Consider the following 13,709-nt stretch of genomic DNA (forward strand, 5'->3'; position numbering starts at 1 on the left):
CTTTTCTTCCGGGGACCAACAAAGCATCCCAGGCCCCGTAGCTGCCTTTCCTGCCTTTCTCCCCCCTGAACTGGGGCTTCATCGCAGACGGGGCTGTGGATGTGCCCAGCTGCTCCAGGTGACCAGAGTACTTACAATACAAGGGCCTTACACTTTCCAAAGAACTTGATATGTATTCTTTTTTCTGATCCTCACAACAGCCCTGTGAGGTAGGCTGGGCAGGTGGTATTATCCCATTCTACAAGTGAGGGAGGAAACAGGTCCACCGGACTACATAACAGAACTGGGACTAGGACCAGGTTTTCTTGACTCCTGATCCAACCTTCTTTCCCCCAAGTCCTGCCCAGTAGCCATGTCCCCCGAATGGAGAAGGGGAGCCCTTTTATCCACACACCCCAAATAGGCATCAGGGAGATGCCCTGTGGGCAGCCCCATTACTAGAGGTATTTAAGCAGAGGCTCTTGGGGATGTCAAGGGGCTAGGGCTAGGCTGTTCTTAAGTCTGTCCCAACTCTTCAAGGGTGTTAGGGTAGCCTGATGCGTTGTGGCTGCAGTTCTGCCCATCCTGGGGTGGGGGTGGGGTCTGTCAGGCCATCACTCCTCGCTGGAAAGAGATGGTATCATTGCTCATTTTGTAGCATCGTAGGATTCAGAGCTGGAAGCGACCTTGGAGAGTTAATGTAGTCCCCTTATTTTACAGATGAGGAAACTGAAGCCATTTCTCATAGCAGTTAGCGGAGACGGGATTCTTGGTCCCGTATCTGCTGCTCTTTGCCCAATACTGTGATGCTTTCCGTCCTAATCTTGTAGTGCCTTCATGGATATCCCCGCTTCTTGGAGGTCTGACAAGGTCCTGAGGAAGAGTAAGCCATACAGTAGAGGTGGGCAACGCATTGTCCCTGCCCTCATCTGGGCCCTCCTCCCTGCACTCCCTCAGCCTTCTTCTTTCTCTCTCGCTGGCCCAGTCTGGAGCAGAGTGGGGGTATTCCTTTGAAAGTGAGGATGTAGGGATCCATAAAAGCTCCTCATCAAAGTCTCAGGGTTCACTGCATCCCTAATCCCCTCAACCCAAATCCGGACAATATACCTCTTTTTCTCCACATCCTGGATGGTCTCAGGAAGCTTTGCATTGCGTGTTTCTGGCAGCAGGAGGGCAGTGGCCGAAGCCAAAAGGGCAATCCCACTATAGGTGACCTTGGGCAGTGGGGGCCATATCCCTTCCAGCAAGGTGGCCAGTGGTGCAAGGGAGCCCCCAAACCGGCCCACCAGAGATGTCAGTCCCAAGCCTGTCTGTCTGTGCCAGGGAAGCAGGAAAACAGAGGATTCAGAGGGAGGTGGTGAGCCTCAAACCACCCACCTCTGACCAACTGATGGACAACCTGCCCACTTTATCATGGATCAAATGATAAACTGCAGGACCTTCTTCACCAATTACAGAGGTTCAACAGGATAAAGAGCTATAAGAGATCATCTAGTCCTTGGCAAATGGTGAAACTGAGTCTCAGAGAGAGGATGACACATATAAGTGATCCTTACCACCACCACCCTGGGTAATGAGAATATATATATATAATCCCTATTTTACAGATGGGGAAACTGAGGCTCAAAGAGATTTTTAAGAGATATACCCAAGGTCACATAGCTAAGAAGTGGCAGAGGTCAGATTTAAACCACTCCAAATCTAGCATCTCATCCTAGTCCTCTTCCATATCTCTCACACTGGTAGGAATTGAAAGGGATCATTTAGTCCAAGCCCCCTCATTTTTGAGGTCAGGAACCTCAGGCCCAGAGAGGGAAATATATGACTAGTCAGAGTCAAGATTAGAACCTAGGTCTTCAGACTGCAAATTCAGAGCTCTTTCCATCAAGCCACTCTCCAAAGCATTTTCTCATTCAATATCTTATTTCAGAGACAATGTCATAGGTAGAACACAGGGTTTGGCAATCAGGAAGACCTAGGTTCAAATCATGCCTCTGATATTTAGTAGTTATGGTGACTGTGGACAAATCCTCTTTCACACCTCTCTTAGCCATGGGCAACTTTCTGAGACTATATATAAAATATAGAGGAAATTCCCTTACTCATGTCATTTGAGCCTCAAGACCAAAGCTTTGTGCTGGATAAGGTTTTTTACCTCCCCTCTTCTCCTAACACCCATACACAGGTTGTTGGTGGTGTTGGTCAGTTGTTTTATTGTTGCTGAGTTGTTTTATTCATGTCCAACACTTCGTTACCCCATTTGGGGCTTCCTTGGCAAAGATACTGGAATGGTTTGCCATTTTCTTCTCTGGCTCATTTTACAGATGAGTAAACTGAGGCAAACAAGGTTACGTGACTTGCCCAGGGTCACACAACTAGTAAGTATCTGTGGTCAGATTTGAACTCAGGTCTTCCTGTCTCCAGGGCCTGTGCTCTACCTACTGCACCACCTACCTGCCTATAAACAGACAAGGTCAGATTAAAATGAATACCAGGATGGCTCTGAATAGGAATAGAGGTCTTAAAAGGACAATCATTTTCAAGAAGAGGAAAGACTCCCACCTATTTTTTTTTTTTTTGGTTGTTGTTGGTTGTTTGTTGGCTAGGCAATGGGCTTAAGTGACTTGCCCAGGGTCATACAGCTAGTAAGTGTTAAGTGACTGAGGCCAGATTTGAACTCAGGTCTTCCTGACTCCAGGGCCAGTGCTCTATCCACTACACCACCTAGCTGCTCCCCCACCTATTTTTAAAAGCGAAGTAAGGCACCTGTATAACCTATATCTGATTGCTTACATTCTCAGGGAGAGAGGGATAGAATTTGGAACTCAAAATTTAAAAAAAAGTTTAAAGATTGTTTTAACATGTAATTGGGGAAGAAATAAAATATATTATTAAAAAATGGAGTAAAGGTAGGGAGGGGGTGCGTTGATGCTTGGTATTTGAATGTCATGTCTTTTTAGTATCAGCTAGGAGCTAGCTAACCCCTGCTTGCACCCAGCATCCTCCTGGCTCACTGCTGAAGCAGGGAGGTCTGACCCCATTCATGGTCCTGTGTTCTCAGTCTGCTCCCATGACCCTGAGAGGCAGGCAGAGCCTACTATCCAAGTGCCCAATAGGTAATGAACAAACCACATCAGTAGCTGCTCTTTATGTCCCAGAATCCCAGAGTTGGAAAGTACTTCAGGAATGATCCAGTCAACTCCACGCCAATTTAAAGCTGGGAAGAAATTCCATCTATGACAACTCTAGCCTTCACATATGGGATGTCCCAAAAGTATTAATGTCGTTTTAAGCTTATCAACTCACTAAGCCTTTTGGGACACCTTGTACAGAGTTCCAGTGAGGGTAAGACTACTCTGCCCCTTCCTGCCCCTTGCTGGTCCAGTCCACTTCTGGATAGCTCCAATTGTTAGGAAATTTTTCCTTAAATTGAGCGTAAATCTGCCTCTTTGAACCTTTATCTATTAATTCTTTTTTTTTCTTTTTGCAAAGCAATTGGGGTTAAGTGATTTGCCCAGGGTCACACAGCTAGTAAATGTCAAGCATCTGAGGCCACATTGGAACTCAGGTCCTCCTGACTCCAGGGTTGGTGCTCTATCCAACACCTATTAATTCTAATCGCAATCTCTGGGACCTAGCAGAACAACTCTAATCCCTATTCTCTTATAGTGTTGTGTTTTTTGTTTGTTTGTTCTGGTGGTTTGGGGGGGGTGGTTTGTTTGTTTTTTTTTTTTGGTGGAGTGGAGGGGTTAAGTGACTTGCCTAAGATCACACAACTAATAAATGTCTGAGGCTAGATTTGAACTCGGGTCCTGCTGACTCCAAGACTAGTGCTCTATCCTCTTAACAATATTTTAAATGCTTGAAGAGAGCTATCCTCTTCCAAAGTCATTTCTTGAGGTTCAATATTTCCCCTTTACCCTGATCCTTCTCTGGCAAACCCTCCAGTGTAGTCCTTCCCAATTACAAAGTGCTTTGTAGATCTTACCCATTTAAGCCTCACAGATGTTTGTTCAATTCAATTGATTTCAATTCAATTTAACTGCATTTTATAGATGAGGCTCAAGGTCATATAGTAGGCACAGTGGGGAGGAAGAGCCTAGATTTCCATACTCTTCTAAACAGAGACAGACCTAACAACAGAGGCTTGTTTCCTTCCAGGTACTTAGACCAGTTCTGATGTTTGCTGGGCATACCACCTGCTGGGTATGGCCCTGGGCAGCAAAGTCTAGATAGAGTGGTGTGTGTGTTTGTGTGTGTGTGTGTGTGTGTGTGTGTGTAAATGTGTGCACGAGAGAGAAAGAGGAAAAGAGAGAAGAGACAGAGAGAGAAGAGAGAAGTGGGGGGAGAGATAGAGACAGAGAGGAGAGACAGAGACAGAAAGAGAGAGATCTCAGAGGGTGGAGAAGTAGGGTAGAATATGGAGAGGTGTTCCTAGGTGAAGCTCTGCTGGGGCACAGGACTGAAATGAGAAGAGGTGAAGATTGGTGGTAAAGTCCCAGACTCACCTTAGTACAGTGGGGTACAGCTCTGATGTGAACAGGTAGGCAGTGGTGAAGGATGCTTCTGAAAAGCCTTTTCCAGTCACTTTCAGGACTAATCTCCATGCCACCAACCCTGGGGGGGGGGGGAAGAATGCTGGGGAGTGACTGGGGACCTTCTCTGGGTTGCTTGTCAAGGAGGGGAGAAGTCGGGGAGGGATGCAGGTAGCAGGCATCTCACAAGGAGAGTGAGGCTTTTCAGAATCATAGAGCCATAGAATTTTGAAAAGTTAGAAGGATCACAGCTACAAGCGTAGGATTTAGACCTTAAAAGAAGTTTGGAGATCGTCTAGCCCAGGCCCATTTTACAGATGAGGGAACTAAGGGCTGGACTGGGAGAAATGACTTGCCCAAGGTCAAAGAATCAGATGGTAGTCAAGGCAGAACTAGAACCTAGAGGTCTTCACTCCTAGTCCAGGACTCTTTTCTAGTGCATCAAAGATCCCCGACAAGAGCAGAAAATTTAGCCTCCAAGGGAGGGAAGAGGGAAAAGGAAAATCAGGGAAGGAGAGAGGGAAGGTGGGTGTGAGGAAAGGAGGGAGGAAGGGAGGAAGAAATGAAAGAAGGAAGAAAGGAAAGAAGAAAGGGACGGAAGGAGGAAGGGAGGAAGGGAAGGTGGGACAAAGGAAACAATTATTTATCAAGCACCTGCTATACGCCAGGCACTACACTAAGCCCTTTACAAATATTATCTCAGAGAGAGTATAGGGCTCACTCCAGGGGGGGTCTGGAATCTGGCAGTGCAGTGGGTCTAAGGAAGAATTCCTGGGGACTCACCGGAGGGCAGTAGCAGATTAGCGCCCACAGTGAGGGCAGTGCCCAGCAGGGCCCCCACCTGAGTGAAGCGGCGCCCTGCGTAGCGTACTGACAGGTAGACAATCATCTTGAAGGGCACCTCCACTGCCCCAAACAGCAGCTGTGTCTGGTACATGTTCAGCCCGAGCTCTGACAGGTCCAGGCTCAGGCCATAGTATGAGAAGTTCACCCCAAACCTGTGATGATGGGAGGAGGAGGGTCTGCGACACTGTAATCCCTGGCTCACACACTCCCCCCAGATTCCCCTCTTTTCTCCTTCCCCTCCCCAGATCCTCCCTGACACCTACCTCTCAGATGCCTCCTTCCTTCAGACCTCACTGCCCTGCTGACTCCCTCATCCTCCAGTCTTCCTTTCAGGCACCCCGTCACACAATCCGCTCTGTACCCCTCTTTGTAATCTTCCCCTGGGACCTCTGCTTCTTCACTCCTCCTTCACCAATTTACACCCTCCCCACCAACAAGACCTTTCTACTACCCCGGGCCCTGGAACTGGGCTGGTTCTGGGTCCTCCCTAGTCCCACCCTCTCTCAGGCTGGACTTTTCTAGAACCAGTCATTTTAAGATAGACCCTTTTCCTTCAGAGAACCCAGGCAGGGGGGTCCAGCCCAGCCATACCCCCTTCGGGTTGGGGCCCCAGTTCTCACCACACCACCATGCAACACAGGGAGATGTGCCGGAGCCGGGGTGTCCGGAACAAGTCCAGGTAAGAAGGCCTTCTAACCACCTTTTCCCTTTCAGCCACCAGACTCAGGGCCTGGGATTAGGGAAAGGGATTTATCCAGATTGTTGTTGTTCGTCCTTCATTCTCAAAGAGGACCAATGACATCAGGAGGGTGATGTCTTGACTTGCAAGTGAATTGGATTTAACTGAGGCAGAGCTGTGCAGAGTCACCAGCCCCACTCTCTCCTCCAGGGTCACCAGAGTCTAGTGGCCAGACATAGGTCAAGATCACCGGCGATGGCCCCCACTTTACCCAGGAGAATCATCAGGGAGGCTGTGGGAATTTGGGGACGTACAGAATCAAAATCCTGGAATGGAAGAGCTGAGAGCTGCCTCAGGGGCCATGCCACACAACTCACTAATTTTACAAATTTGTTTGTCTTTTCCCATTTTGTTGTTTTTATACTTTCTTTGTTTCCCTGGTGTCTAGGACATTGCCTGGCAAATAGAAAGCATTTCATAAATGCTTGACACAGAGAAAGGAAGAACTGAGGTTTCCTCTTCTCAGAAAGGGAAGTGACTTGGGCAAGGTCATACCACCACGCAGTAGATGGCAAGGGGGCAGCTGGGTGGCACAGTGGATAGAGTGCTGGGCCTGGAGTCAGGAAGACCTGAGTTCACATCTAGCCTCAGTCACTTATTAGCTATGAGTTCCTGGACAAGTCACTTAACCCTGCTTGCCTCAGTTTCCTCATCTGCAAAATAAGCTGGAGAAGGAAATGGCAAACCACTCTAGCATCTTTGCCAAGAAAACCCCAAATGGGGTTGCCAAGAGTCAAATCATGACTGAACAACAAGTAGATGGCAGGGCCGGCTAGACCCAAGACCTCTGTCTCCTCTAAATCCATCTCTTCCTTGAACCACCCTCCCAACACCACCTCAAACTCAAGGAGTCCAAAACTCAGCCCAATATCTTTCCCCCCAAAACTGTCTTCCTCTTAACTTCCCCATGTCTTGTTAATGGTACCACTAATCTTCCAGTTTTGAAACCTCTCTGCCTCACACTCTGCTTCCCTAATATCCAGTACCTTCATTTTAGGAGGATTGGGGGTGGGGTTGGGATGGACTGAGGTCCAGGGAAGGGAAGTAAGGTTACATAATCAGTCTAAGGTCACATAATCAGTAACCATTAGATTACTTAACCCGTGTCGCCTAGCTCTTTCCACTACCCGCCTGTGTGTCTATGGATGTGGGGGCTGGGGGACACAGTGTTCATGAAGGATCCAAATGAAAGGTGAATGGTAGTCATAGGAGAGTCTGATGCTTATGCCCCCGCTCCCCGAGTCTATTGGACTTCCCTCCATTTCTAAAGGGCCAAGGGGTGTGTGTGAAGGTGGTGTAGACCATGACCAAGACTGTCCCCCCCAGCTCCACCTTACCTCAATGCTTAGTTTTTCCCTAGCTTGGGGCCGGCCATTGAGCGCTGCACATTGGAGGAGATAATGTTGGGCTTCCTTTATCCTACCCTGGGTCAGAAGCCATCGCGCAGACTCAGGCACCCACCTGGGGGGGCAGGAGGCAGAGGGTGGACTACTCCAAACAGAGAGGAGCCCGTGATAGTGAGAGGGGCAGACCAGAGGGATGGGGTGGGGAACAGGGGTACCCCAAATCAAACTAGTCTCTGGGCCTTAGCCTTTATGTAAGGATGGGATCCCAGGACTGAAAACTAAGAGTCTAGGGAAACTCATTCTTTTTTTTTTGAAACCCACTCTTAATGCCAAGGTGTGCAGGTACCATCTTCTAAGAGAATGGAAGAGTGAGGGAGAGATGGTTCAAACCACCCAGCGGATCACCCACGTGAGTGTCCTGCTTTGGAACACAGTGGGCTATATGGCTCTCCCCTCCCCCCATTTCCTCAGTTCTCAATGCCCCATAGCCGTGCACTCATCTCACCAGAGGCTGAGGATGCCCAGGGCGCAGGGCAGGGTCACAGCCAGCAGCAGCCAGCGCCAGTCTCGGATCAGGTAGCCAACCAACGCCAACAGCATCACCCCCCCAGACCAGAAGGTGCTGCTGAGCACGCCGGCCACAGTGCGATGTTCAACATCTAACCACTCTAATTCTGGGTTGCAGGAAGGTGTGCAGGGTATGGGGGGAGACAGAGACAACGAGAGAGCAAGCGAGAGAGAGAGACAGACAGAGAGAGACAGAGACAGACAGAGAGACACAGAGAGACACACACAGAGACAGAGACACACACACAGAGACAGAGACACAGACAGAGACACACACAGAGAGACAGAGAGAGAGAGAGAGAGGAGCGAAGGATGTAGAAAGAGGGACAGGGACAGAGAGGCAGAGACAGATAGAAAGACAGAGGCACAGAGGTCCAGATACCAAGGATGCAGAAAAAAAGGGAAGGAGACAGAGACAGGGAGAGAACAAAGGACACAGAAAGAGGGACAGAGATAGGGAGAGAGAGACAGACAACATAGGGACAGAGACAGGGACAGACAAGAAGAAATAGAAAAAGAGAGAGACAAAGATAAAGAAAAAGAAATACAGATGAAAGACCTGAGTTTGTAATTACTTGGCCCTCAGAAACTTCCCGTCCTCCCAACCTGATCCTCCCCCTCCCAAAGAAATCTTCAATTCCTACAGAAATCCTGGTTCCACTAGGACCCCAGGCCATGGTCCAGTCATCTAATCAGACCCTTTCCATCCCTTTGCCCACACCAGGGCAGGGAACATGCTACCTCTCACTCCGTCCCTCCTCCCTGTGTGCCCTGGAGCCCTCCACCCCCAGGCAGGCTCTTACCTAGGGGCAAGACAATTATAGTGAAGCCTGCTATGGCAACACCTGTGAGGCTGCGAGTGATGACAAACATGATGTAGCTGACAGAAAAGGCGGAGACCAGGCCCAGGGCTAGCGTGCTCACGTAGGTTACCAAGAGCAGTGGGCGTCTCCCAAACCTGGCATCAGAGTCATACAGGAATCAGGCCTTCCAAGGGATCAAGAAGGCAATGCTCCCTCCTCCCTTGAATGGAGACTTCTGCCTGGGAAATAAGTCATGGAACCCAAAACATACTTCTAGCCAGGGGATGAAGGGGTGTGTCCTTAGGCTGTGGGACTATACTGGCATGGGGGGGTGGGGCAGTGGGAGGGCACATCCTAAGCAGAAAGAGATCACAGCATGGCACCAGGGGCCTGGGTCTGGCCAAGATGGACCCAGAAGGTGCAGGTTAGGTTGCAGAGCCCAGTTGACTTCCCTGGTTATTCACCCCAGGCCCTCTGCACCCCTGTACCTGTCAGACAAGTATCCAAAGATCACGGCCCCCACGAGCACACCAATGAAGAAGAGGGTGGAGATGGCGCGATTCAGTCCCTTTCGCTCGCACACTAGGTCCCACTAGATTGAGGCAGGGGTTGTAGGGCGTCCCTAGGCAGAGACTTGCATCTTGCCTGCTGTCTGCCTTGGCCACTGTCCTAGACAACTTATGCTGGCATCCATAGAGGACACAGGACTGTGGCTCGGGCTGCCCTGGAGCCTCCCACTCTCTGGAGTCCATCATCCACCACCCTGCCTCCAAGGAGTATGCTCTCCCCTCCCACTCGTGCCTTTATCCCACAGGGAGGTAGAAAGACATGGCCTGAACCAGCTTTTCTTTCTATTTCCCACCAAGATCATATAATCCACCTCCTACTTTTATCCCAGATCAAGGATTGGGGATAAGTCTATTACATTGTTCTTGATTTGATAATCAACAAACATTTATTATTCTACTGTTTTATGTAAAGAAGTGGGCTAGGGGCTGGGACTACTAAAGACTTTTTTAAAAGGACATAATCCCTACCCTAACAGGATTTCAGAGTTGGCAGAGTCCTTAGCGGGACCTCCTTTGACAAATGAGGGAAACTGAGGCTCAGAGAGGGTAAATGATTTACCCAAAGTCACAAAGCTAGTGAGACTAGACCTTAGATCCCTTATTCCTAATGTCTTACTCTTTCCATCCCACTGTACTCTTGCTCACACATTCAAGAGTATTTCCTATGTCCTTAGCTCCTGCCATCTTTCCCTCTCCTTGTGTTGCATATGGTAGTGGAATGAACACCGGGTCTGGAACCAGAAGTCCCAGGTTCAAATATTGGCTTTACTACTTACTACCTATGTGACCTTGGTCATTAGTTGACTTCTCTGGAGCTCAGTAGCTTCCTTTGTAAAATGAAGGAATGAGTCCCTTCCAGCTCTGGATCTGGTCCCTTGCCTCTTTCCTGGGAATATGTAAGTAGGGGAATAGGGTATCCTTTTCATTCTTAAAGTTTCCACGCATTTGGACTGATATGAGTCACTCTTCCCTTCTACCCTTCTCAAGTATCCATAGACTCTTAGCATTGGTGGGACCTGAGAGATCCTGTATTCTAAGAAATCCTTCTCAGCCTGATGTCCAAGTATGACAGGAGACAGTGAATCTTACCTGGGTAGCAATAGTGGAGTAGAACTGTGATTGGTCATATTCCCAGCCTTCAGGACATGGCACAATTTGGTCCTCCCCTGCCCCTTGGCTAGCGTTGGAGAGTGAGTGTGGGTAGAGATATCGGTAGCAGGAGCTGAGGCTACCATCAAGCTCCCGGGGCAAGTAGGCTTCCAGCCAAGCTGTCTCTTGGGTGAGGTTGTTGAGAAGGTCTTGGGCTGGCAGGGTACAATGGTGGATGGGCACTGCAGCCATGAAAATTGGCAAGAGGAAGTTCAGAGGCAGCAGAATCCTGGGCAGTGCCAACAGCAACAGATTTCGAATCTGGAAGGGGCCAAAGCCACCCACCTCCTTCAGGATCTCCTCAAAGGCCATGTCTCTCACCTGGACATGGGTCCCTGGCTGTCAGGCACCTACTTGTTAAATCCACTTCATGGACTCTGGGAGAAATCTAAGAGTCAGCAACCTGGGTGAGTTGAGAACCCGCCCACTCTGGGGGCTGGGCTAGGCTAAGGTAGAGAGAAGCTGCTTGGGTGGATATATAGGCAGGCTGAGGGCCATCTATGTCCTTACTCTCACCCCCCCCCCCCCAAGAACCCATATCAGGGTTGTTACTCACCTATTTAGCCCAGTATCAATACATTGGCAAGAGACATTATTCAGGAGGGGTCATTGGGGAAAAGAGGAGGGAGAGCAGAGGGGAGGTCAGACCTGAGAAGGGACACTGAGATGGCCTTTTGTCTCTCCCCCAAGACTTAGAGGTCCAGAAAATACTCAGTGTACAATGATAATAAACTCTTGGTTATCATCATGGTATGAGCTGGTCAAAGGGAGTGGACAAGAAGGTGCTAATGCTAAGAGTTAAGACTTAGACCATCCCCATTTGACACTCTTTTTCCCAGGGCCTGGCTAACCCTTTACCCCAACACTGGTGTAGCCTTTGCTACATTCAACAAACACTTTTTAAGCACCTGCTGTGTCTTGTACCATGCAAGTCTCTGGGGACAAAAAGGCAAAAATGAAACTGTTCATTCCTACCCTTTAGAGTTTCCCTCTCTCCCAATGTTCAACCCTCCTCCAGGTTCCCCTAGCGCCGGTTCTCCCCCTCAGTGTCACTGGCTGCCCATATCCCAATGTCTCAGCTTCCTCCCCATCATGCCCCATAGTAGAGCTCAAAGGCTCTACTTTCCCAGCCTGAATAAGTGAACTCATGCAGTAGGTTCAGGCTAGGGCAAAGGTGGGGAGATCCTGGGCATCATGCCAATCTGTGCAGTATGCCCTTTGTCTTTGGTTCCCTGAAGTTACCTGGATGTCTTTAAAGTGACAGGAGACAGAAGGGTTTCAGGGCCAATGGCATTCGCAGTGTCTAGAAGCCCAGACCCAGGGCCACTGACCCTGGTCCCAAGGTTGACTCCCTGTGGGCATCGTTTTGTCTCAGTGATCCTGGGCCAAGGTCCTAGCACATTCTAGCAAGAGCCTTTCTATTATACTTCAAAGCTTTGTCTTCCAGTATCCTCATTCCTCTGCTTCCTCTGCCCCCATCATTCCCAGGAATTTATTTCTGGCCCCAGTCCCTTCAACCCCAGGACTCCTTATCCACTCCTGGCCTTCAGCTCAGCTCTCTTTCCTCCTAGTCTCCCTAGCTCCTTTTAGCCACCCCTCTTCCTTTCAGTCTTTCCTCAGGTCCCATTCTCTGCCTGGAGGTGCCAACCCGGGGTCTGAGGCTCAACTTGGCAGCTTACTGGTTGTGTGATACTGGGTAAACTCTGATAGTTTCTCCATCCCCAAATAAGAATAATCATGCCTCCCTGCAAGAATGTTGCCAGCAAGACTCTTTGTAAACAGTGAAGTGCTATGAACTGTTAGTAGAATAATTAATATATCATCATAACCAGTTGATGACTCTGAATGGACAGCCTCAGTAATATGGTGGCATAATGTTCATGGAAGTGCCAGCTTCCTCCCTGGACCCAGTGGAAGGGCCAGAGCTTTGAACATGAAAAATAAATACAAATTATCACTGCCTGTCAGTGCAGAAAGTTATGGTTGTTCTCAATTCAATTCAACCACCATTTATTAAGTGCCTACTACATACAAAGCACCTAGTCCCTGGGGATACTGATATGGAATAATAATGATAGCTAACATTTATATAGGGATAGCTTGATGGTAGTGGATAGAGCACAGAAAATGGGGACTCACCAGAGAAAGAGATGGCAAACTACTCCAGTACTTTTGTAGAGATAGAATCAGACACAACTGAACAACAAGAAGAACAGCATTTACAAAACATGACACAAGTATTATCTCATTTTGTCTTCACAACAATCCCATGAGGTAGGTGCTGTTGTTGAGGAACTCATGAGGCACATGAGGAAGCTGAGGCTAAGAAAGGTTAAGTGACTGCCCAGTGTCACACAGCTAATAAGTATCTGAGGCTGGATTTGAATTCAGGTCTTCCTGACTCTAGATTCAATGCTTCATCCACTATACCATCTAGCTGCCAAAAGAAAATGAAAAAAAAAAAAAAAAGCCCCTAAGGAGCTTATTATAGTTTACTATTCTTGAAGCCAGACAATGGGTCCCCAGGACTAATCGGACCCAAGGTGACTATAACATCATAAGATCATGGGATTTAGAACAGGAAGAGACTTTAGATCTCGTTCAACCTTCATTTTACATTTAAGGAAGCTGAGGCTCAAGGAGATGATGTCACACATTCCAAAATGATCTCAGTGGGTATCTGATCTAACCTATACCTCAATTCTTTAATTTTTTTTAAAAAAGTTTTATTGATGCTCTCTTCTTTTCTTCCTTCATTTTTGTTCTTTCCTTCTCTTTCTTCATTTTCTTCTTTCTTTACTTCTTTCCTTCCTTTCTTTTCTTTCTTCCTTCCTCTTTCTTTCTTCCTTTCTTTCTTTCCTTTTTTCTTTCTTCAAAATGACTATCCACCATGTCTCCCAACCAGCTTTCTGCTCTTCCATTGTCCCCAGTTCCTCAGTTCCCATTCCACCACAGAACCCTGCCTTGTAACAAATAAGGAGAGTCAAGGAAAAACAAATTTTCACATTGATCTTCTCCGGTAATATATGTCTCATTCTGCATCTATCAGTATTGGTCTCAGGATCCCTGGTCTCACACCTTCACCAATTCCCCCTACTCTCTTTGATCCTAGAATCCATCCAGGACAACTGAGCGATGGGAAGCCATACTGCCCACTGGGAAGGTTCTCCCCTCCT

General features: G+C 48.3%; 1 protein-coding gene across 5 annotated transcripts; it reads right to left on the bottom strand.

Moving 5' to 3' along the window:
* Nucleotides 1–147: 147 nt before the first annotated feature.
* SLC22A7 (solute carrier family 22 member 7) lies at nucleotides 148–11,586 on the bottom strand. 5 transcript variants are annotated; one of them, XM_027838288.1, is made up of 11 exons: nucleotides 11,509–11,586; nucleotides 10,474–10,794; nucleotides 9,304–9,407; nucleotides 8,816–8,970; nucleotides 7,951–8,119; nucleotides 7,437–7,560; nucleotides 5,981–6,090; nucleotides 5,298–5,512; nucleotides 4,488–4,596; nucleotides 1,087–1,293; nucleotides 148–852 (listed from the first exon to the last, which is right to left on the bottom strand). In XM_027838288.1, the coding sequence occupies exons 2-11, from the start codon at nucleotides 10,723–10,725 to the stop codon at nucleotides 798–800; spliced, it is 1,500 nt and encodes a 499-aa protein (XP_027694089.1). In that variant the 5' UTR covers nucleotides 10,726–10,794; nucleotides 11,509–11,586; the 3' UTR covers nucleotides 148–797. The 5 variants fall into 5 exon arrangements, 4 of the variants coding, with proteins under 4 accessions (XP_027694089.1, XP_027694088.1, XP_027694090.1 ...); XM_027838287.1 differs by lacking the exon at nucleotides 11,509–11,586 and having other exon boundaries at nucleotides 10,474–10,929; XR_003566989.1 differs by lacking the exons at nucleotides 148–852; nucleotides 11,509–11,586 and adding an exon at nucleotides 3,109–3,196 and having other exon boundaries at nucleotides 1,205–1,293; nucleotides 10,474–10,966.
* Nucleotides 11,587–13,709: the final 2,123 nt, after the last annotated feature.

Source organism: Vombatus ursinus, unplaced genomic scaffold (genome assembly GCF_900497805.2).
Source record: "Vombatus ursinus unplaced genomic scaffold, bare-nosed wombat genome assembly UNPS02014826.1, whole genome shotgun sequence".
NCBI lineage: Eukaryota > Metazoa > Chordata > Mammalia > Diprotodontia > Vombatidae > Vombatus > Vombatus ursinus.